This window comes from Battus philenor, unplaced genomic scaffold (assembly GCF_028537555.1).
Source record: "Battus philenor isolate CCGP_79_NKW_IND1 unplaced genomic scaffold, ilBatPhil1.0.hap1 SCAF_24, whole genome shotgun sequence".
Classification (NCBI taxonomy): Eukaryota; Metazoa; Arthropoda; class Insecta; order Lepidoptera; family Papilionidae; genus Battus; species Battus philenor.
Window position 1 is genome coordinate 1,262,162 of NW_027181687.1, and position 25,650 is coordinate 1,287,811.

Consider the following 25,650-nt stretch of genomic DNA (forward strand, 5'->3'; position numbering starts at 1 on the left):
CCTTGCAGTGTGTACTAGCAAACGCAGTAGGGAGTATTTTAGGCTAGATCCCGTGATGGGTGATCAAGTGAGTAGGCCAACATCTCTTGCATCATATCCGGATAATATGGGAGCCAGATTATCTGGAATCCCGAGTGAGGATTAAATCATTAGTGCGTTCTTGATGACGTACAGGAAGTGAGCCTTTCAAATCCATCACCTGCTTGAAGAGTCAGGTAGTGTGTTCGCGCGTTACACTCAACTTAAAAAGGAGGTAAAACCTACCGTTAATAGGTCCCTGTCCTCATGAGTACTGTACCCATTGGTACAACCTCACGGTTGGTAACATTGGAGACAGTGTTATTAATAAATTAGGAATAGGCCATAGATGGTATGTTTATACGATACATAATTATTACTTCCTTATTATTTATTTAGATTGCTTATTGCTAAACGTTCCATTTATATTACATTTCTATTTACTGTCTTATTTGTTATAATAACTTATTATTCAATATTTGTTTCAAAATAAGAAACTTATTTTATTATCTATATGTACAATGGTTTCTATAAACATTTTAGTTTGCAAGTAAGAATGATCTGTTTTGTTCGTTAGTGATCATTAAATTTTAGTAACAATTGTCAAGGGAAAGGCGATATAATAAAGTTTACAACTCTGTGTTTCTCACTAAGTTTCTACTTTGTGTGTTGGCACTAATCGGTGTAACATTACTCCTGAGGATGCCCCGTGGAGGGGTGAAACACGTGTTGAGTGATTTAACGGTGGTAGTTGTGTAATTCGCATTGTTTGCCGCGTGCGCATTTATTTTATTGCACGACTACTGCTGCATGGCTGAAGTAGCTATATGTCCTTTTCTTACTTAGGATGGACTTCCGCAAAATAACGCCTGAATCCATTAGATATAATAAAGTTTATTTTAGTGAGAACGGAGATAACAAAAGGTAGTTTAGTTTCGATAAACTATCCATGCTAAACCACTTAGGCATGCCAATTGGACTAAAACTAAGCTTCTTCGACAGCACTGTGTTGTTTTGGTGGCAAATTCTGAATTTGAATCGTTAAAAAACTGTTCATGTTGCAATATTTATTTTCTGTTTATTTTTGTCTCTGCTAAATTTATATTTAGGGTACTTAATTGGTTATGTGTTTCAAATCTTTAAATCAGTTAATGTGTTGTTCATTGCTACATTCTTTCTGGCTTCATAAATAACGTAAGAAAAATGTATATATATTGTAGAATGAATATAAATTTGTATTGAAATGTTTGTATATATATATATATATATATATATATATATATATATGTATATGCATTTGTATTTACGTACACCCTAAACTCCCCTCTCTTTCATCTCTCTAATCTCCATCCATAGGTTGTCTGGTAGAGATCGCATCGAGCAATAATACCGCCTCCTGTACTATATGAATTGCTTCTTTTTTATTCTATTTATTGTATAGGGTATACATAGTGTTAAAAAATAAATAAATAAAAATACAAGCATTTTTGAAATTCGAATCACTAAATTAATTATTATTTAAAAACGGTTTCTGCAAATTTTGTACTGATAGAATTTCTTGGACTGTCATATTAAAATGGAATAAATACATATTTCAGAGTGATCACTTTATACAGGATTATTGGAAATAGGTTGCTTTAAAGGACTTGTCATACTCGGATCCGAGTAGTAAGCACTTCTAATACAGACTCGTCATACTCGGATCCGAGTGGTAGGCACTTCTAATACTGACTTGCCATACTCTGATCCGAGTGGTAGATACTTCTAATACAGTCTCGCCATACTCGGATCCGAGTGGTAGTCACTTCTAATCGACTCGCTATACTCTTTGAATGTAAGTATTACATTGATAACAGTACCAAAAGGCAGGTTATAGTTTTGCTTATCGATTTAAATATCCTTGTTTATTCGTAATAACATAAATGTGGTGGCATTAAAGTTGTATTTATCTGTACGAGTCATTTTACTTTACCTTTTTCGTTTGATATTAAAATGCAATTTAAAAAAAAACTATTTATTAACATAAATAACAAATCAACCTTCACTTACATATAAGTTAGAATATCAAGTTACTCTAATAGGACATTTTATTATTCTTCCTTTTTATTATTCATTAATGAACTGGATGTGCTATTGTATCTTATTCCAACGCCATTACTGCCTTCAATGCCTTTATCTTGTTTCCTAAAAAATACATACGTAGTATCAAAGTTTTAAATATTATTTACATGTTAATTTTTAGTTTTAGAGCAGTGGTAGTCCAGCTGTATAGTGACGGACTTGCGATTTAGTCGCGTGTTAGATTCCCAGAAAACAGTCTTATATAATTTACTCTTTGTTAATTATATAGGATTGCCACTGCTCACAAACAAGATTCAAGAGGATAGACAACAGCGTCCTCTGAGTACCATAATAGCACAACGCAAGCCCGCCTGACAAGCGTGACGATTATGGTATATCCCCATTAGATATTCGTAAAATGTGTGCGTGTGTGTGCGTGTGTGTGTGTGTGCGCGTGTGTGCGCGTGTGCGCGCGCGCGTGTGTGCGTGTGTGCGTGCGTGTGTGCGTGTGTGTGTGTGTGTGCGTGTTCGTGTGCGTGTGTGCGTGTATTTTTGTTATAAATAATAATCAGATGGAAAGTTTCATTATTAATAAAAAGTACAAAGTTTACATTTTTGTTATTGCACCGGATAAGTTATAATTTATAAAAGTGCGGTCGATACGATTGCTTCATTTTAAACGCGCTAGATTTAACTCGGTGTTGAATCGACATCATCTTCTGGTGGTGATGAAGATTCAAGAGTGACAGATTCATTAACAACTTACCGGGGCGTTAGTAACAGCTTCACCAAATTATTTAGAGGCGCTTCAACGAGCAGACAGAAGAGCAAACTCAATACCGTAGCAAGTGTGTAGTTCCCCAAGAATTTCTCCGTCTGCAATAAAATAAATATATAGTACTAATTATCTCTCCTACAGAGTAACTGACTAAATTTTTAATGGAATCAGGCGTTATTTTGAAGTCCATCCTAAGTAAGAAAAGGACCAATATTTAGCCACTTCCGTACAGAGTGCACTCTATGTTTGGCACTTATCAGTGTAACATAGCTCCTGAAGATGCCCCGTGGAAGGATGAAACACGTGTTGAGTGATTTAACGGTGGTAGTTGTGTAGTTCGCATTGTTTGCCGCATGCACATTTATCAGGCGGGCGGTGCACTTTGTTGCACGACCACCAATGCATGTGCGGAAGTAGCTAAATATTTGTCCTTTTCTTACTTAGTTACTAAATTGTTACCGAACTAAACAGTGGTAGAATACTGAGACTTGCGAACGCAGGTCGTGAGTTCGTTTCCCGGAGTACTTCTTCTTCGTTTCTGCTGATGGATACCCACTGCAAGGCATATGCGTCTCCTAAATTTCACCACGATGACAGGTCCTGCGCTGCCCGCATCTAGCGACTTAGATCGACCTTAGCTATCGATACCGCGTCCACCGGCACGTGGTCGCCAGCTACTCGAGAACCTTTTGACTACACGAGCGATGTGCACAGCCTACTGATATTTTAGACAAGCAATTCCTCGATCTTCTTCGTTCTACTTCTAAGTTTCTGATTGGACCTCGCAGCGAAATTCCCACAACACCACTCCAACTCTCTGGGTGACCTTTAGCTTTCTCATGAGGTCCGTCGTAAGTGACCACGTCTCGGATCCGTTGGTCATCACCGGCAACACATATTGGTCAAAGATCTTCGTCTTCAGATATTGCGGTACAGTATTATATTTCACACTTTGTGAAGTGATTATATAGGATTGCTATTTCTCACAAATAAGTTTCCAGAGGATGGGTAGTAGTGTTCTCTGTGTGCAGTAACACACTGCAATTGCCAACCCTGATAGGCTTGGTGATTATGGCATAGCCCTCCATAGAAATCTTTGAGGAAGGGCCTAAACCTTATAGTGGGCATTTATGGGCTGCAACGACAAACTTAATGGAATAAATATAATTGATCAGAAACAATCAACTGCATTTCTACTTATGATTGAGATGCAGCCTTCAATGACGCAGTTGTTTTGTTAACCAATTTGCTGTCACCTTAAAGAGAAGAATTTGAAGTAACACTGACGACAGATATAGTACGAGTACTTTGATATTTGTTATTGGTAGCAGCTTATTGGTTATTTACTGTGATTATCATTTGATTTAATTTAAAACAAACAGACAGTTACACATTTATTATAGATAGCTCGATAAATATCCCAAAAGGAAAGTTGTATAAATTATATCGGCTGGGTGACTTCTGAAAGACAAGCTGTGTAAATTACATTAGCTGAATGAATTCTGAAAGACAAGCTGTGTAAATTACATTAGCTGGGTGAATTATGAAAGACAAGCTGGGTGAATTACATTAGCTGGATGAATTCTGAAAGACAAGCTGGGTGCATTAGATTAGCTGGGTGAATTCTGAGAGACAAGCTGGGTGAATTACATTAGCTGGATGAATTCTGAAAGACAAGCTGGGTGAATTACATTAGCTGGGTGAATTATGAAAGACAAGCTGGGTGAATTACATTAGCTGGATGAATTCTGAAAGACAAGCTGTGTGAATTACATCGGCTGGGTGAATTCTGAAAGAGAAGCTGGGTGAATTACATTACCTGGATGAATTCTGAAAGACAAGCAATACACCCAGTATTACATGAGCAGTTTTAATTCCTAAAGATAAGCTGTGTGAATTATATGACGAAGTTTTTGCTTAAAATTGGTTAAATAAAAAACTGTCCGCTATGGATTTGAGTATTTACTTCCTAGATCGACTCACAGTAGAGCTTTATGTATACGACAGATGCTCGTGCGACTGATAATGTAGGTAAAATAAAAACTTACTTTTGTTCAAGTAATACAATATTGACTTACTAAGACGTAGCCGCTATAGTAGGACGGAGTTCTGGCAGACAGGTACGTATAGGAGATGGTGATGGAATGGACAATGTAGATACCATACGTGAGCTTGCCGAGCATAGCGAACCCAGACCAGGCGAGGAGCTTTTTGACGTGCGCTGCAAACAAAACCTGTTATGTAATAAGGTTGATATTTTTGATCTTTATACTGCAACATACAGCGCCATCTATTGATTTGTTTCTCACTTACTAAATGTTATGTCCAGTTCAGTAACTGTATTAAATATTTAACTAAGGTAAATAAATATGTTTAATATTACTTCTGGTCTTATTTACTTCCGAAGATGAATAAAAGTAACTGATTTAGTCCAGCGGATTGGCAAGATAAAGTGACAGTTGGCAGGATAGATGGCCACTGAGACCTAAAGATTCTAGAGTCAAGACCACATATCAACAAGGATATGATGTTGAACAAGGTAGACAGAACATTTAGTTAAAGTGATCGAAAGGCACTGGATGCAGGCCGCTTCGAACCAATCTGTGAAGGAGGCCAGTCTAGCGGAGGACTTCCTCTAGCTGAAGTAATGACGATAATGATGATTAATATAAAAAGGTGCTTCGAGCAGCATATTTAAATATACCGTATACACCTTTCTCTATCGCAGACATCTCCTGTCGCACTCACACAAACGACACGTGTGATTGGTTGATAAATGTGGAATGTGATTGGTTGTCTAAGTAAAGTTAGTTGCATAATTGGTTAACTTAGCTTTATAGTTTTGTATAAATACTGGACCTCGGAAAATAAAATTCAGATTTTTTTAATAAAAAAAATTATTAGCTTGCGAATTTAGAATCCGCGTTCTCTGAGTCCGAAGATACAAAAACCAGAACAGCTAACAGAGTCCAACACCAATCGAGTATAGACTAAAATTCAGCCTGTGTCTGTACTTGAGTTTTACTTTCAACTCCAAGAGACAGTATCTTAAATAAAAATCTCTATGATTATAACTGCTCTAACAAGAGCATACAATAAGAAAATGTAAAAGTAATGAGGAACGAATGAAAGGCGATACAGAGCAAAAGGGAAAAACAGTGGAGTTGTGGAAAGAAAGAAATGAACGAAAGACAATATGAAGTATGAAAGAAGAGAAAGAAAATAAAAGCAATGTATGTGAAAAAATTAAATAAATGTAAATAAAAAGTCCCTGTCCCACACCAGACAGGGGGTACGAGAGGCTCCCAATAACGGGGGCCATAAAAAAAAAACAAGAGCATACGAATAAGAAGTAAAGATGATGCATGAGATAGATCAAACTAGAAATCACAGTGGATATCTTCTGCACCACAATAAGGTATGACGAATCAGATGATTGAAAGTGGATATTACGCCATTTATTAAGGCAATAAGCATAGGTTTCCTCCAAACATCGCTGAAATTATCGGTGTTATAATCCCCGCATCCAGTGTGTTTCGGCGATCTTGGTTATTTCGTCGGTTAATATACCTTGACGAACTCAACGGCAGTGGGCTGCATGAGCGACTTGCCCTGTCTACTGCTACTTCAGATGACTAATTTTTTGGTCTACGTCGGTAGCTTCGGTACGATTCTATCTCGACTAACTCCAAGCCCTCTCCACTGATCTCTGGTTGACATTGAGATCAGAATAGAAAATGTATTTTAAAAACAATGTAAAATTTTTTTTGTAGAGCAATTTCGTTTTCAAATTCAATTTTCAATTAAACAATTATTAACATGTACTTACGTAACCGTCCACTCTCGCATGCGACGATCAATGCACAGAACATACCGGCCCATACGAGTCTAGACGTCACCAAAAACAGCGCGAATATCAAACTCTTGTCTACAGGTATGAAGGAAAGCGATATCGCAAAAAAAGCTATCGATGTTACTAGAGCAATAACAAAACGTTTCTGTAAAATAAAAATAATACATGTTATATTTATAGTACACCTATCCCCCGATTTACACGGTAGATACGTTCCAGAGAAAAACGTGTAAATCGAAAATTAAAAAATTTCAAGTCAAAACCGTGTAAATCGAAAAACTTGCAGAAAATGCATAATTTTGCTACATAACAGTTGTGATTTTTTTCAACAGAAATAAAAATAAAATGCATTGACAAGTTAAAATATTTAATATATTACGGAAACACTGTTTTTTTTTATTTAATTACAATACATTAAACAGAAGAACAAAAAATAAAACCAAAGGTGTTTTATTATCCTTTAATTACTCTCATTTTTTTTTTCGGAATCGTAGGTTCGAATTCACTTTCATCACTCGAAGTTATTTGTGCCGATTCGATGTAAAATCGATTATTAAAATAAAAAAAAACTTTTTTGGAAAACCGTGTAAAACAAGTACCGTGTAAATCGGGGGATAGGTGTATTTCTATTTACAGTTTTGTTTTTATTAAACTCTACTGTCAGTGTAAACAGAAAATAATAAAGTTAATAACTCTACATAAAACTTTAAGAAATAATATCCAGGAATATAACTATATTGAAAAGAAATGATGTGTAGAGAAAGATATATAACGTGATAGAAAAAAAAGGAGGAGTGAAAGATGTTGAGAGGATATAAGAAGAGTGAGGAAATAAAACAATAAATAAATAAATAAATTATTTAGCAAAAAATCATCACTGTTCACTCGAGACAGAGAACGAATGAGACGTTCCCAAAAACGGAAGACTGTAATATCATTATATTTAAACTAAAGCCTTTAAAATCGTAGTACTAGTGGTCTCTTGAGCGAGAAATCATCGAAAAAATACATAAAATCAGTTTGAGCTCGCAACCAACAAGGAGAGGTACGCAAGGGTTTTTTTAATTTATTCAAAGGCGCAATTTCATTTAAACAATCTTTTATAAGATTTTGTTATCTATATATATAATCTTTTTAAACTCAGATATATTACAAATGAGTGTTGTACCGATCACAAAAGATCTTCGTATTTTATGTACGCTTGAGAAAGGTATATAACAAAATAGAGTTGCGGGAGTTAGGGGTGGGGTCCCTAAACTCCCACTAGATTCGGCGACTGAGGCGGACGATGGTTCGATGTGGTCTCGAACCATCGTGATAGCACCACGAGGGTTCTGGAGGGTAGCGTGAACCATACACGCATACCCCGGGACGGGCTATCTAAAATAGCACAGCGCGAGGGAAGACTGCGTGGCGATCCCTGACCGAGACAAACCGCAATGATCACCGGGATCCCACATACCCGGACATCCCCCCAGAGGCAGGGCATCTTGAACATCTAGAAGATTCCCCCCCCCAACCAAAAAAAGGTATATAACAAACCTCCTGGATTTCATTTTTAGTTATATACATATATATATACATACATACACACACACACACATATATATATATACTAGTATTTTTACAGTGTATGCAAATTGCAAATTTCTGTCAGTTGTACCACCACTGCAACTTAAAGGCGAAGGAAAAAACAAAAGCTAGGTTCATCAACATGTTAGCAGTGAAATTGAGTACTGTATTAAGACCCATATCTTATTTCTTGAGGTGTATCACTAAACATGTTTTACTATTAATTTGTTCTACATACAAATAAGTTAGTAAATTTTGAATACGTAAAAAATGAGAGAGCACAGGTCGATCTTTCGCATCTAATTTCTCTACCTAATTATTGTGAACAATTAATATTAGTGAATATGCGGTAATGATTAATAAAAGATAAAGAAATTATTCAATACTATATTAATACACAGTAAAAAAGAAATGAATAAGGTTTGACCGCGTAACTAATGAGGTCAACTTCATAGAAGTTATTTTGCCCAGATAGTGAATGATTACGGCACGCGGTAGCACCAGGCATCCGTGTGATATCATCGAAAGCAATAGATAACACGCAGTCATATGCTATGTCTCCACAAACACTTAAATAATCACGGAGTTAACACGTTCACTGCGGGCCCAATTTTGAAGAACTTTCAGCTGGTGCGGCTGAGGTCGAATCAGCCTCAAGCTGAACTTCCTAGTAGTGCGGTTGAGGCCTTTTCTGCCTCATGTTCATCAATATTTTTTTTACAATATTGAGTCAATGCTTCGCAGATATAAAGAAAGCTATATTTGTCTTTGTCATACCTCATACGGTTGAGTGTAAACAGCCGCCGCACTAGAGAGAAAACACGAGTTTTACGCGCCGCACCAGTGCAAAGTCTACCATGAGGCTGAATCGACCTCAAGCCGCAGTGAACGTGTTAATACATACACAGTTTCAAAAGACATGTGACCGAACAAGGAGCCGGTCAAGTATTTACAAAAAACACAGAAAATTACCTTAAAATAAGCATTAAATGCTTGTATACCATATTCGGTCATTATATAGCCGACCGCCAATCCAACTAGATAAGGTGTGGCTCTGTGATGTGTGTTCATATATAGCAATAGGAACGAAGGTTTGTCGTAGCTAGTTCTAATATTATCCCATACACTGTAATAAATAATAAAAATAATTATTGCTCCTTCTTGCTTAGTAGCCATCAAGAAGCATCTGGAATTTTCTGGAAAGTTTGTCGAATACGTCTTCAGAGTTCCACGCCTCGTTTTCATTGCTTCTCGGTGTCTGCCTCACCACATAAGGTCCATTCTAAGTGATCGCGTCTTAGATTCATGAGTCATCATCGGTAACACACTTATCAAAAACGTTAGACGTACATCGTGAAATTTTGAACGTAAAGATGTTTCGTAACTAAACGCTGCCCATCCGAGTATATCAGAGTTACCTAAACTTTTTTGTGTTGTAGACCCCTTACCACGTTTTTCCGTGTTGGGTTACCCCTACTTACCTAATATTGATTTCCTGTAAACTTTTAACTGTAGTGAAGTTTAGTGTTAAAAACTAAAAGTAAAAACACACGTTAATTTATATATTTATTAATTGAATTTAAATTAAAACTACTCAAAATAAAATTTTGTATCTGTTATGTAAAATATACGTAACATTAAATAAAAATAAAATAAACTATAAACAAAATAACATAGGCAATAAGTCAATATTTTTAGTGAGAAGGATGAACTTGATGCTTTAATAATGAATTACTAAGAAATAAATAGCACTATCGTGGGACCCCCATTTTTATTTCATAGACCCCAAATTTTTTTTTCGGCTGACGTAAACCCATTGCAGGTTGTCATAGACCCTTAGGGTCGATATAGACCACTTTGGGAATCACTAGAGTATATATTAGTATTATCATCATCACCGTATCAGATGATAGACGCCCACTGAAATGCATAGGTTACCCCCAAAGATAGCCACGATAGGTTATTTTGTGTTGCTTGCATCTAACTATTTAAACTAAGATGTCGGTTCATCTAGTACTACTAGTCGTATTGTCGCTGTGTCTATGGGCTCTTTGTCGCCACTTAAAAACATTTCCGTCTCAATAACCATACATACGTTACTAGTATAATAAACTTACCGAAAATCAATTGGAAGTTTTGAACCCTCCAAGTCATTGTATACAACCCGGCCAGGTAGAATCAAGAGGAGTAAAGCGAGGATCGCGAAACAACTTATCGCTAGACGTCGGTTTCTCTGATGTATCCAATACAAAATCGCACTGACGATCGTCAGATGAAAGTCGCAGAAGATATACCACACAACGATATTGCACTGAAAATTATAAGATAATTAAGCAATCTCATAAATGGGGCGGTTGTGTATTGTCACAAAAATCCATTTAGAACTGTAAATAATTACGATATTTATTATTTCTGTAATACTTGATTTGTTGATTGAATAGCAAATGATCAATTTACTCCTCTAACGTTGTTACATCTATAACCAAACTATTTGAATTGGAAGGTATTCACTTTGAAAGAAAATCTCAGTGATTTAGCCTTTTAAATTTTAGACGTATTTATATAAGCAGCGTTGAGATAAAAATTTGACTCAGGGAGATAGTAGTTTGATACGAAACTAAAGCAGTAGTTTCTAAAGTTAGAGTTGTGACTTAGAATGACTGAGTAGCTCCTGTCGAAGTTAGAGAAACTTACGAACATAGACTAATACTTCGAGAACATAGAGTACAAATTACCAATATTAGCTATGTAATATTAGAAATACGAGTAGTGATTAAGGATATAAGAGTAGAAACGCTAGAAGTTAGACTAGTAAATATTGAATTTAGATAAGTTACTCACGAAGATACATAAGTAATTTTCAAAGTTAGAGGAGTGACTTATGAAGATTAGCTTAATAGAGCTATATCAACTCTGGAAGTTAGATTGGTAACATTCGATAAAAGAGTACTATTTCCCAAAAGTAAACAAGTAACTTCCCATGTAACTTTTTAGAAAGATGGAGTAATGAATTTCGTTGGAACAAAAGTAGCTTCCGCAGTTTGATAGATAAAAAGAAATAGGTCATAATTTCTAAATATACTGTTTTATTTGAAGATCGAGGAATAACTCTCCGAGATTGATAAATAACATTAGACGCATAGTGAATCACGGTACAACATAAGAAATTCACGAAGTTACCTAAGTATCTTTTAAGTCAGAGAAGTAGTATACGAACATAGAGTAACTATTTTTGAAGTTAGAACAACTTTAGAAGATAGAGTAGTATTTCTTAAAGATTAGCAACTTTCGAGGATTAATTATCGTTAGAAGTGTTGGCGCATGATGTAAGAGTAGAAATTCTCGAAGTAGTTAATGTCAAAGTTAAATAAGTAACTTACCAAGTAACATAAGTACCTATTAAAGTATGAGTAGTCGCTCAAAAAGATAAAATAGTATTCTTGAAAATAGAGTAGGTACTACTAAAAATAGTTAAGTAATAATAGAAGTAATAATAAGATACGTAGGGAATTTCAAAGTTAGAGAAGTAACACACAAAGATAAAGTAGATGTTTTGGATGTTAGAGTTACACACGAAGCTAGAATAGTACCTCTGGAAGATATAATAGTGATTCTTGACGACAGAGTACTTCATGACGAATTAAGATAAGAAACTTAGAAAGAATAGAATATTTTTTTGGAAGATAAAGCAGTAAATTTCGAAGTAACAGTAGTAACTCTTAAAGTTACAATACTTATATTTGAAGATCGAGCAGAAATATCAAAGTTAGAGTTGTAAATAACGAGAATGAATAAGCAACATAAAGATACATAAGTAACTATCGAAGTTAGAGTGACGAGAGTAGCAGACTGCAAAATTAGAGCATACGTTCTTTGTAACATAGGACTTTGTCATGTTTGTACTTACGACGTTGTAGCTCTCAACGTAGTTCCCCACTAGTAGTAGTCCCGTCCACCAGCTTTTAAAGCATGCGTTTTTTTCTACTTTCGAATGTCTGGAGCAGATTGGACCACAGCCAGCGTTCGGTAAGATGAATGCAATGGTTATCAAAGAAACTGCATACCACCAGATCAATCTGAAACCATTGTATTTATTGTTACTTACAGTTTTTGCAAGTATAGCTTTACCGATTGTTAAAATGTAGGTTTTGATTTCTGATGTTCATTGAATTGAATTGGGTCTTTGTTCTATGTGTAAAGGCTTTAAAAATGTATTGTTCAATTGTTGTCAATTACGTATTAATAAATCTGTCGCTGCAGACTTTTTTATTTACTCTTTATGTATACAAAAATATGTACAATGGCGGACTTATCGCCATAGGCGTTGTCTACCAGTCTACTTTAAGGCAGAGGGGTAATAATCGAGGCAGGTGCTTGAACTATAATAAAATAGAACATACCTACTAATGATACAATAACAATACTTACATATATACCTCGTATAAATATTTATATACAATACATAAATGATATATACACATAATATAATACATATATTTCGCGTAGATAAATGTAAATATAAATAATAATAAATACTGTTGTAAAGATTCTGATAATTTCTGACGCATATGTTCCCGAAGTTTCCATTTGAAATTGTAACGGCTTTTTGCCATCCTGATTTCCAAAGGCAGCTTATTCCATAGAAGAATAGATTTCACAAAAAAAGGGAGTGAGGAAAGTCAGTACGGTGAGATATTTTACTGCCAAAAGTAATTGGCCTGTTGCATTCAAACAGAAAGATATTAATGTAGCATTTTTCAGATTAATCGCTTTATATAGATTGGCTGGAAATAGAGTAAACGCTTTAGGCCTCTTTGCTGACGAATAAGATATACATTCACCTTTTCAAACCTTTTTCAACTCTTTTCCATTATACTGTATTTAAATTTGGATTTTTCCCTAAAACCATTTCGCAAAGAAACCATCTAAGTAACTCACCTGAAGTATCTCTTTATCACAAGTCGTATAAGATTCCCGGCTGAGCCATCGTTCTTTACGTTCCTCATGAACAGGATCCCCGACATGACGAAGAACGTATCAACGAACATCAGAAGTATTTCAACGAATGGCTTGTATATCACGAAGTGCTGGTACATGCAAAAAGTAAAGAAAAATTCTGTTTTTCTATTGTAGCTCTACAATCATGCTATTTTACCATTACTAAGTATATTTAGTTAATTATTATAGTTTAAAGTAGTCGGAAGACGCTGAATGCAGCGTCAAGTCGGTTTTGTTAGAAATCTACGGGGAGAACTTTATCTAACAAATGCCGTGTTGCGCCTAAAATGGTGATAAAAATTAATTCATCACTTAATGATCCATAGCTTGTACATAAGCTTAATATGTAATATTTTAGTAATATTTTAGTAAACACTCCCAAATCCCTTATCATAGCAGGTATCTTTTATTACTTCTTCTTTATCCATTTCAATTAGTTTATTTATGTTAGCATAACAATTATGACTTTACTTAGTTGCCGTATTTTATCTACCTGGATTCGATGTGACTATCACCCTATTATTAGTATTTATTAATATAGTTATTAGTATCTTCGGTATTAGCTTAGTACATATGTACTTAATATGAATGAAATATATAACCAATTTATTATTAATTATGGTTCGTGTGTATATGATTGTAAAGTGGAAGAAATAGTTGAAGCTTACATCTTCATAGTCCAGGGCGTTTCCCACTGCTGATACCATTGGGTAGATAATTATGTGTACGAGGACAATCCCAAAAGACGACAGGCATCTGATGCCGTGAAGGCTGTTCAGGTCATTCTCGCGAATCTCCACCAAGTCATTTACGTTACGTTTTAAACAGAAACATTTGACGACGTTCGTCGCTGTAATAAACATGTTTGTCACTATAGCTCTATTAACTAATTATGCTATTGGGTCATATGAATTAATAACATGATATAAAGTACATAATATTGTGATCAAAAAGTAAGGTAAATTTGTTTATAGAATGTAAATTTTCTATTTATTCGTCCAAATCAATTTCATCGCTGTTCGATAAAACATACCAACGTTTTTTCCAGTCCTTGAAACAGTCGGAATAGTCTTTTTCTAGTCTAGCCTTTAAAGCTTTCGTCGATTTGGTTTTTATCGCTTTTTGAGTTTGCTGAATAGTCTGAACTCACACGGAGCTAAATCAGGAGAATCGAATTAATATCGTGATTGTGAAACGGTACGAGTCTAGTTTTTGACGCTTTTTTACCACAAAATTTAGTAATTTTCCACAAATCGAGATGATGATGCGTTTGACAAATAAAGTCCTTAAAAATGGTTTGGACTGAGTCAAATGATATTTTAATTTTTGATTAACAAATGCTTGGAAAATGTCTAAAGTCCAGTGTCCAGTGTCCAATGGCTAATATCCAGAGTCCAATGTCCAATGTCCAATGTCCAGTGTTCAATGTCCAATGTCCAGTGTCTAATGTCCCATTGGACATTTCCAATGTCCAGAGTCCAATGTCCAATGTCCAGTGTCTAATGTCCAAAGTCCAATGTCCAGTGTTCAATGTCCAATGTCCAGTGTCTAATGTCCCATTGGACATTTCCAATGTCCAGAGTCCAATGTCCAATATCCAATGTCCAGTGTCTAATGTCCAAAGTCCAATGTCCAATGTCCAATGTCCAGTGTCCAATGTCCAATGTCCAATGTCCAATGGCAAACGTCCAATGTCCAATGTCAAATGTGTAATGACAGTCCCACCAACCTAGGGAAAAATTAATCTGCCTTCCTTATGCTCCGAAGTATATTCAATTAATAAGCGTAAGGATTTAATTTATAAGCACAATATGGAATATAATCGACGGGTTGGATAATCAGAAAATGTCACAACGAGGTATATAGCGGTGCATCGGTCATATTTCTAAATATAAAGTATTGATATCATAAAGTTTACGTTCTGTATAAGAAAGCGACTGCTTCATCAGAGAAAACACGAAACAGTTTACTTACCAAAGGAATGTGAATGTGCATTTTTCTGTGTCGAAACGTATTTTGTACTTAATAACACGACCACAGCCATAAAAGTCGCCGCAAATCTAAAAACACAATTTATTATGATGTATGAGCTACATAACATCATCGTCAGCGATGCATCAAAAAGGGGAATTCCACGGAAATATAATTAGGGCAAAAGAGATCCCTCTAACACAGTGATTCCCAAAGTGATCTATATCGACCCCTAGGGGTCTATGACAACCTGCAAGGGGTCTACGTCAGCGAAAAAAAATTTGGGGGTCCATGAAACGAAAATGGGGGTCCACGATAGTGGATCTCAACACATACACTGGTAGTACCTATTTACTTACACCATACTATCTTATAATATCAAAACATTTACATTATTTATAAAAGTACCAATGGAGTAAAAAATATTAATATGTTACGTATATATTACATAACAGATACAAAATTTTATTTTGAGTAGTTTTAATTTAAATTCAATTAATAAATGTATTAATTAACATGTGTTTTTACTTTAAGTTTTTAACACTAAACTTCACTACAGTTAGAAATTTACAGGAAATCAATATCAGGTAAGTAGGGGGTCTACCCAACACGGAAACACACACAAAAAAGTTTGGGGAACTCTGCTCTAACATATTTCTTGACTTGTGATTGACTGACGTTTTTATTGGTTGAACATTGTTTTCGGTATACAATCGAATATACAAACTTCTACTTCGGATTTCGTGTTATTAATATATCCAGGACCTATTGAACTTAGAAATAATTCCACAGAAATATATAACAGTCTAATGGTTAAAGACGCCACTAAACAAGGGTACTTCAAAGGGTTGATTTCCGGCATGATCGCCGGGAGCTCTATGGTCGCTTTACACTATTATTCATGTAGTAACAATGTAGTGAAAAGACCTTTTCCTCGAGAATGTCCAAGTAAATTTCAGCCGGTTGCCAAAATACGTACCTTTGTTATGAAACGAAATGAGAGAAATACGCGCCCCGTAGGCCGCTTGTACCCCTTTAAACATGTTAATGCGACTCTCCAAGCATTTCTAAAATTTAAAATATTCTATCGACTTTTAATTGTGGCGATGAGCGTCAATGGTACTGCTTCTTTAAAGTTTCCTGCATTTGGATTTGATCATGGTCAACGTTCACATAGAAAAGTGTCTTTTGAATCTTGATCACACACTTAACTCCGGCAAAGAAGTTTCACCATAGTGCTGTCTTACGCGACCAAAGATCATCGAAATTCGACATGGAAAGATGATATGATAATGTCTTCAGAAAGTGATATCACTGGTGTAAATGGTAAAGATTTATTACCAGTATACAAAATAAATATTCTATCGACTTTCCCTAATGAATACATTCTTATAAAATTGATTCAATTAAAATGGTAGTACATACTAAATCGAAAGAGTTTGTGTCGAGTTACTCGCACGGCGACTTGTTTAAAAATGCAATAAGAACGCGACGTGTAAGCGTAATTTTTTTTTACATTCTCTTATTCTAATGTTGGCTCGCCAAACAATTTAAAAATTTAAATAGGCCCATTGACTAAAAAGGTTGCTCACCCCTGGTTTTGCCAATTACAATAACATAACGATAAGGATAGATTCTTAACTAATCTAGTGGCTTTAACGTGATGGAGGACACGGTGTGGGTAAAAACCCCACTAGGGAGACTGACGACATATCGCGGAAAGACGGCTATCGTTGAGATGTTTAGGGTTTAGGGAAATCTGTCTTGTAGGAGACGTCTATTAGCTGACATGACGATAATGCGTAAAAGATTCTTACAGAAAGATGTGGAATCCATTGACTTGGCGCTTCGAGTCCCCAGCTGTTTCACAGCTCTCGATGGATACTTCTGCGGGGTGTTGAAATCCTCCCAGGTGGGTTGGCTTAAGTAGACTACGCACGAACTTCTGCACAGAAGTCGCCTGGCAGCTGTGAGGCACACACACGCCCCAGAATAGTTCGTCGAAGCGCTTGGCCAGTACAGTCGACGACTGCCATCAAAAGAAAAAAATATTTTTATTAGAGAAATATTGCTATTATTATCACCATCATTATCAGTCTACATTAACCTATTGCTACCTTCCTTTATGGTCCCCTTCAAGGGGGCTAATTTAATTCTAATCTTTAGTCCTCCTGAATATCCTCCACATTTGTTTCTTTTATTCGTCACATAATTTATTATTCCTTTTAATACTTTATCTTCCATCCTTACTCCGCCTTTACCTCCAGAATACAACTTTTTTACATTTTTGTTTTTACATTAATTTTTGCATTCCAATTTTTACTTTATATCATATTGCTACCTTTCACCAAGTGTGATCTTCAATTCTCCCTATCCATCTATTTACTGCCTCTGTTCTGTGGTAGTGAGTACACCTGGAAGGGAAGCAAATTATACCTCTTCGCTCCATTAGATGCCTTCAGTCCAAGAGTTTACTACCCTATCTGCTATCACGATCAATGTTACTGCTTTTAGGAAGTTTAATCTAGTTCTTCTCCTTCCATTCTTCAAAGATCGCCACGATAATCTGTCTTGTGCTGTCCGCATGTAGCAATTTCCTGCGATCTACTTCAGTTATCAGATTTTAGATGCAATGCCGACAACTTATACCTCTGTTTCTATATAGGCCTTCCTAATGCCCTCTGACATGTGCAATCAGTATGTTCTCATATTTCACTTCTTCGTAAAGCATTTGTGGCAATGAGTATAAATGATACAGCCTTTTTAAAGTTTCCTGCATTTGGATCTCATCATACATGGTCAGCATTTAAAAAGAAAAGTGTCTTTTGGATCTTGATCACACATTTTATTCCGACAAAGAAGTCTCACCATATTGCTATCTTACGTGACCAAAGATCATCGAAATTCGACAAGGAAAGATGATATGATAATGTCTTCAGAACCTGATATAACTGTTGTAAATGGTAAAGATTTATTACCAGTATACAAAAGGAGATAATTTTAAAAGTCTTGAGTTGTACTTGGACAGAGTACTAACATGGGACCTCAGATTCAGCATATTAGTCGAAAAGACTTTACATCTGAAGGCTCCTTGCGAAGATTACGCAACTTCCTTCCTCTAGCTATCACGATGTCACTGGTACAGTTCTTTCTCCTTCCAACCTCTACTCTCCATTCTTCTACGTAAATACACCCCCCCTACACACACACACGCTCACACACAAACGCGCGCGCGCGCACACACACACACATGTGTGTGTACGTATTACTATACATATATATATATATACAGTATTTTGTATATATGTATGTATATATAGTATTTTACGTATTTGAATGCATTTTTACATAAAATAAATAAATATACTGCTCTTTCCTTTATATCTCTCATTTCCATTCAAAGGTTGTCTGGTAGAAATCGCCTTGAGCGATAAAACTTCTTGTACCTCTATATGAATTGTTTATTTTTTAGTTATTATCTATGGTGTACAATTAAGTGTGAATAAATTAAAATAAAAGAAATAAAAACGAGTAGTTTCGAAGCAGTCATGTTGGGAATATGTGCAGCAGGCTTAAATTCAGCAGTAGAGGTCTTACATTTCAAATGATTACGTTTACACCGATAGATAATCAGTGTACATGCAAAAATATAGCTTACACGTATATATTCCTCTGTTGGAGCATAAGGATCAATGTCTTTTGAAAAGGAGGTCGATGGCATGTTGGGGGCTAGAGTAACTTGTGCCAAGCAGTATTGCGTGCGGAACGGAGGACTCGCAGCTCCGACCCTCTCCCTCAAGCACTGATCGAAGCTGCCGGAGTGGTACTTGATGCCGTATAGATGCCCAACGGGCAGCTGTGTACTGTCCCATACTGAAACAATGAAACCAAATATTTATTTTTTAACGGTTTTATTTAGTTCGACCCGTAGGAAATTTGTTTATTTGGGTCAAAATTAGAAATTGAAATTTAACCACCTACCCGTTGTCAAATTGATCTGAAATTTGGTACACACATTTAATTTAGATGACAATACAATATAATAAAATCAATAACATTATAAATCTAAGATGGCCGCCGATACAAAATGGCGGATTTCATATTTTTCCTTAACCTCCTCAATATGGGTATCAAATGAAATGGCTACACTGGTAAAACACGATGATTATGTCAAAATTTAAAATTCAAGATGGATGCCGTTCAATATGGCGGACTAGGTACATATTTTTCAACAACCACCACAATATGGATATCAAAAAACCGTTTAATTTAAGTTTTTTTAAATGTATTTATTTCGAATTCGCTTTGCTAAGCCACCTTGACAGCTGTGGTCAAAGTTTTGCTGCAAGAATCATAAATACAGAAGAACCAAGTTCACGGACGCAACTCGAAGAAGTGCTCCTCTTAAGTGCCAGTGGGTGGAGCAACACGCATGTGCAGCCGATGGCCATCGGGTCCGGATGTTTCTCAAGTGGCGACCACCAGCCAGTAGAAGTGACATCGGTAGGCCCACTTCTAGGAAGTTTTTTCTTTTACTGTTCTAATAATGACCTATGTTTTTGAGGATCTATCGTTCCCCCAGCCTCATGTGGGACAGGGACGATACAAATTAGGGTAAAATTAGTTTTTCAGTTTTTTTTGTCATTTAAGGCTGGCGAGGAGATACTGAAAGCGGATGCAGTAAGATGCAGTGGGGGTCTATCAGCATATAATGATGGTGATGTCAACAAAGTTTTTAGACTTAATTAACGACCATTTGAATCGGGATTCTTTTAAAAAATATATACCATATCTATAACATCGTCGATTCTTATAGGATTCGATAGGAATAGTAGTAGTTTAAAGGTGAAAGATATCTTTATAGGAAAGCTTATATTAATTATAGTTTTATTGCAAATGGACTGTTATGTAGTTATTTTCTTGTCTTAAATGATCATTATAAAAGTCTTTTTTTAATTTATAATCGATAAAAAACCGGTCTAGTCTGATAAGAGATCGGATTGTAAATCAAAGGAGGCGTTAAACCTTCGATCGTACTAAATAGAAGTGTTGCTGCAGTTTCTTCTGCTACTTCCAACAGCGCTAACGCATTTCTAAGTGGTATTAGCCAGGGTATAGCAATCGACCAAGCCGAGCTTCGGCTCTCTCAGGCGCCTTTGTATCGGCAATCGGGAATACTAAGCGAGTATTATCCATAAGTGACAACCCAAGCAGAGGTCCCTTTGTGGGGACCCCTAAGATTAATCAATTCATGGAACCTTCACCGAAGCTAATCAATAAAATGAGTAATTTGGTGGTGGCGGTTGTGTGATTCGCATTGTTTGCCGCATACGCATTTATCAGCAGACTGGCGGGCGGTGCATTTCATTGCACGACTACCACTGCATGTGCGGAAGTGGCTAAATATTGGTCCTTTTCTTACTTCACCGAAGCTATCTAAGAACTCGACACCCTCCCAATACGGTAAAATAGTAAAAAGTAACGTCCTGAATAGAGGCTTCCACGGGAGCGAATCGAGCATCGATGCATAAGAGGTTTTACGCTAGGCGCATTACACCCTGCCACCTGATACCCGCGGAGCCTGAAAATGCCCTTCAGGCAACAGTAGAGATGTATAGTAAAAGAAGTAATTATAAATAAATAATTTGTTTAATGACTAGAGAAAATAAAGCCTTATTTTCTTTATACAATATTATTTATTTTTAATTATACTAACCTTTTAACCTTTTTGTTTGTATTAATATTAATATTATTATTATATATATTATAATAATTAATGTATTGTTTTAAAATGTGCGCTTCTCAGCGATGTAATCAAAGATACTTTGAGGGCATAACATTTCAATGTAATTACAAATTACTGACAATAAGAAGATAAGTAGTAACTTTTATGTACATAACTTATAAAGTTTTTTTTTCAATATCTTTATAATACGCAATTCTCTGGTATTGTGTACGTAATTGATAATTTATGCTATAAAACAAAACAATGTATACAAGTTAGTTTGATTTTTTTTTATCTATTATTGTATTAGTTACGCACTTTTTGTATACAGGGGTGATCAAACAGCGGCCCGCAAGCCACATGCGGATCTTTGAACGATTATTTTTTGACTGTCGAATTATTTCAATATTTAAATTTATATAACCAACATCTGCTTCTGGGGAATCGAAATAAATTATTGGTGTGAAAAAATATTTCTATTATTATTCCACCATAAAATTAGCGAAATCCAAACACCGATCATAATTAACTAACCGGCATCTTAAGTATTATTAGAAGTGCTGTCATATACGCGTGCCTTTATATCTAACTTCAATACACATATTTTGGATTTTTGTCATATAATTTCAATAAATATATTTTTTGTAAAAAAATATTCATTTTCGGGTTTTAAATGCATATTAAATTACAGCTCGAAAAATTTCAAATTTCGAACAATGGCTTGAACTATCAAGGGGCTTGGCCACCACTGATATATACTATATACATATATATGTATGTTTTGTCTATATGTACACTATAACTACCCGTTATTAGCTGTATAGCTACTGTTTCCGTATGGTTGTCTGTAAGAGATTGCCTCGTGTGATAAGACAGCCGTTGTAATTTTTTCTTTACTATAATGCAACTATGTATCTATTTTCTAGTGTGTACAATATAGAATATTAAAACATTGAAATGTTTTCATTACTTTTAAAAAGAATTGAAGATTTTTTTTTGTAACTAAATGATGTATTGTAAAATTAAAATGCATACGAGAAGTGAGACACAAGATTTTTGAATAGCAATAATAAAACTTAAAGTTTTTATTAACTTTTTGGAAAGTTAGTCATAAAAGTTATAGCAGGTTACATAGCTCGCAGACAAGCTTCTGGGGCCCTGAGGACCAGGAGTAGAAACAACGGAAAATTCAAAAAGCGTATTATAAATAAACGAATATTTAAATGATAAGATGCTTGGCGGTGATGTCGATTGATTATTTTGATTTCATTTAGGCTATATGTTTAAATCTGTATTATACTTTGTTAAAATATGTGTTGTTGTGGAGTTTCTTCCTGCTTCTTCTCCACAAAAATGATACCTTGTAAAGCAGAGTAGAATCAAAAATAAAATAGATTAAATAAAATTAGTTAAAAATCAATAATAATTCTGTTAAAAGTTCCAATATTCAAATAACTCAATTTTATCTTTATCTCTATCGCTATCTCCATCTCTATCCCTATCTCTATCTCCATCTCTATCTCCATCTCTATCTTTATCTCTATCTCTAACTTTATCTTTATCTTTACACATTCTTGAAGGAATTCCCTCAAGCTGACTATCAATGAAATCAGTAAGATTAGGTTCGAGCTCAATAAACCAGTTTAAAACAGTACCACGTGACTGAGCTACAAGTGTTAAATGCACTTTATATACTTTGTTGCTTAAACTCACTTAAACTAATTAAGAAAAAACCACGACTCGAATTGTGTTTGTAAATTATAAATTGTAGTCGTGGTAATAAATAAAATTATTAACTTATTGGCAAGCAGATGGTGCAGAGTAACCACGGATCGATAGGCACAAAGACATCGATTCATGACATTGACAGAGGACCCGGTGAAGAAGGAACTATGTCCAGAATTGGACAGAAAAAGATCCGGAAATGATGATGTTGATTCCACCTAGTCTTTTCGTGTCCTCACTACTAAGCAAATTGTCCATTTTTGGAAATTTTATCAGGCACTATCTTACGCCATCTTTACTGATGTTTGGCTATTCCTATTGCATCAGCTACTATAGTAGCGTTGTTCAGACCTAATTGAACTAACGCGTGGGGCTTCGATCTACATTGATGATTGTTGTTTTCAGCATACAGATGCTTATTTCAAATAAAGTTACGATCGTCTTACGTTGCCTGTATTCAGTATCTTTCCCTGACTTACTAGTGGGGACCAATGCCGTCTCTATCAGTCGCATGAGCGATTCTTCGCGCAAAGTAAGTTACCTTGGTTCTTGTTATTGTTTATTTATACTACTACTACTACTACTATAGTTTCTATTGATGTGGTTGCTGTTAGCTCGGAGGCATTTACAGCTTCATTTGAGGAACTTTCCGTTCCGTGAAGTTAACAAACAAATGTCATGAAGGTATCAGCTCTACCCGTGTAGAGATGTGTAGTGTAGTGTTGTGTACGCGATTTGGGACCGCGTGGCCCACTCGGAAATCTGAGAGAGGATCTTGATCCTCCCATCCCTAAGCTGTTCACGGTATAGGGGACAATACACTGACAGTAGGCTGCCCCGAAAATGCATCGTGCGGTCTCATTGTTATTTAGTTTATTGGTGATTAGGAAATCTAATATATAAAATTCTCGTGTCACGGTGTTCGAACTTGAACTCCTCTGAAACGGCTTGACCGATTTTTACCAAATTTTATATGCGTATTTAGTAGGTCTGAGAATCGGCTACTATCTATTTTTCATACCCCTAAGTGATAAGGGTTGTTCACCCTTAAATTTTTTTTTTAATTTTTTTGACGAATTTTTTTGTTTTTATTTTTTTATGATACAACATACAAAAATACATACAACCCTAAATTTTCACCCCTCTATGACCAACCCTTATTTTTAAATTGAAAATTAAAAATATTTTTTTTTCAAAACAACGTTTGCAGGATCAGCTAGTAATATATATTTACGTTTCACTTCTTACAATGGTAACATATAATGTATGTTAGATCAATTAGAACTGTTGCGCGTGAAATAAATTATTCCGTATCATCTCTCTAAAAGGATACTTGAGCAGGCAACATGAGATGAATAACAAACATATATGCTATAAATGAGTGGGCATAAAATATTTCTTACAGTGTTCGAAGTAGAAAACCATTTTTATCAGTAAAAGTTGTTTGTCATTGAAACTTTTTATCAATACATATAATAAATGTATCGATGTGAAATAATAGAACTGTTAATTCGACAGCACTAAATGTGCGGAGAGAAAAAAAAATGTATATATATATATATGTCTGTATGTCCTTTATGGAATTGTAAACTGTTCATTTGATTATGTAATGATCTTTGGCAAAGTTGTTGTGCATGAGCTCGTGAAGGTTTCTAAGTAAGTTAAGTCTTTTTTTAATCAAGAAAATGACTTAAAATTAATAGAATACATATTTATTGTCTTCTTTAAATTATACTTTAGTTGGTTGCGTAGTAACTCTCGCAGAAAGAGAAAAAAGGTAAAGGAAAAGGATCGATAAAAGAAAGAGATCTTTTATCGATCGAAAAATCTCAAATTCGTAACACTGAATTTTAAGAGTACATCGTAAAATGACTCTTGTAGCACACATTTAAAGCATATAGTCGTCTGAATTATACAGTTATTGACAATGTTATTGTTTACGAGTATTGTTTTAAAATGATTCGCGAACATTTATTCCACAGTCGTCTGGAATATTCTATTTGCTGTAAAATCGTCGGTACCGCAAAGAAAATCCGGCCAACGAGGCGTCGGTTGGTGAACTGTCTATAGGTACAGTATTATTTGCGAAGTTAATATGACATAATCAGTCTATAACTTGAGAAATGGTAATATTTCGCTGTGTGTTACTGTTTAGAGAGCAGCAGTGATTTAATCTCCCACTGCTGGGCATTATAGGTGAGCTGATAGTCGTTAATAAGAAAAGGACCAATATTTAGCCACTTCCGCACATGCAGTGGTTGTTGTGCAACAAAGTGCACCGCTAGCCCGCTGATAAATGCGTATGCAGCAAACAATGCGAATCACACAACCGCTACCGCCAAATTACTCAACAGTGTTTCACCCCTCCACGGGGCAGTAGCTATGTTACACTAATTAGTGCCAAACACAGAGTCACTCTGTTGCACGACTACCACTGCATGTGCGGAAGTGGCTAAATATTGGTTCTTTTCTTATTTAGGATGGACTTCCGCAAGGTAACGCCTTATTCCATTAAATACTGATAGTCGTTCAAAGCCACGAAGAATTTATTCAGGATTTTTCTAAGATTGTATTAGGAAAAGGGAGATCCAGAAATTCAAAGTAACCATAGCCTTGCAGATTGACAAGTTTTTTGCATTGGTTAGACCATGTACCGTGCGGAACCGTTGGCATTAGTGACCTCAAGGTTCTTAAGTAAAGACCACAATTGGTACCAGCAGCGTTGGACGTCAACCTACAAGTTGAACGGGTAACCTTATTGATCGGTAAGCGATTAGGCTACCATTGCTCTCACTTAGAAAAGCGTTTTAAAAGTAAGTGACGGAAAAACTATATTTCCTTCAGGAGTTAAAGAAATTTTGCTTGATAAATGGCGTTAATTATTAAGGAGGCAATTTCAAAGTGGATTATACAAGAGTTAAGACTTTTCGATTTTATAAAAAATCATAC

The 25,650-nt window shown here is 35.5% G+C and overlaps 1 protein-coding gene across 1 annotated transcript in view; it reads right to left on the reverse strand.

Annotated features, from left to right (window-relative positions):
- Nucleotides 1-2,033: 2,033 nt before the first annotated feature.
- LOC137924583 (nose resistant to fluoxetine protein 6-like) overlaps nucleotides 2,034-25,650 on the reverse strand; it is a 28,213-nt gene continuing 4,596 nt past the window's right edge. Inside the window, exons 3-14 of the mRNA XM_068767980.1 lie at nucleotides 18,910-19,124; nucleotides 17,069-17,280; nucleotides 15,255-15,340; nucleotides 13,949-14,130; nucleotides 13,221-13,369; nucleotides 12,190-12,358; nucleotides 10,400-10,593; nucleotides 9,255-9,408; nucleotides 6,687-6,855; nucleotides 4,936-5,078; nucleotides 2,846-2,955; nucleotides 2,034-2,202 (exon numbers count right to left, since the gene is read on the reverse strand). Coding sequence (XP_068624081.1) covers nucleotides 2,109-2,202; nucleotides 2,846-2,955; nucleotides 4,936-5,078; nucleotides 6,687-6,855; nucleotides 9,255-9,408; nucleotides 10,400-10,593; nucleotides 12,190-12,358; nucleotides 13,221-13,369; nucleotides 13,949-14,130; nucleotides 15,255-15,340; nucleotides 17,069-17,280; nucleotides 18,910-19,124 — 1,877 coding nt within the window. The 3' untranslated portion in view covers nucleotides 2,034-2,108. The remainder of the gene's footprint in view (nucleotides 2,203-2,845; nucleotides 2,956-4,935; nucleotides 5,079-6,686; nucleotides 6,856-9,254; nucleotides 9,409-10,399; nucleotides 10,594-12,189; nucleotides 12,359-13,220; nucleotides 13,370-13,948; nucleotides 14,131-15,254; nucleotides 15,341-17,068; nucleotides 17,281-18,909; nucleotides 19,125-25,650) is intronic.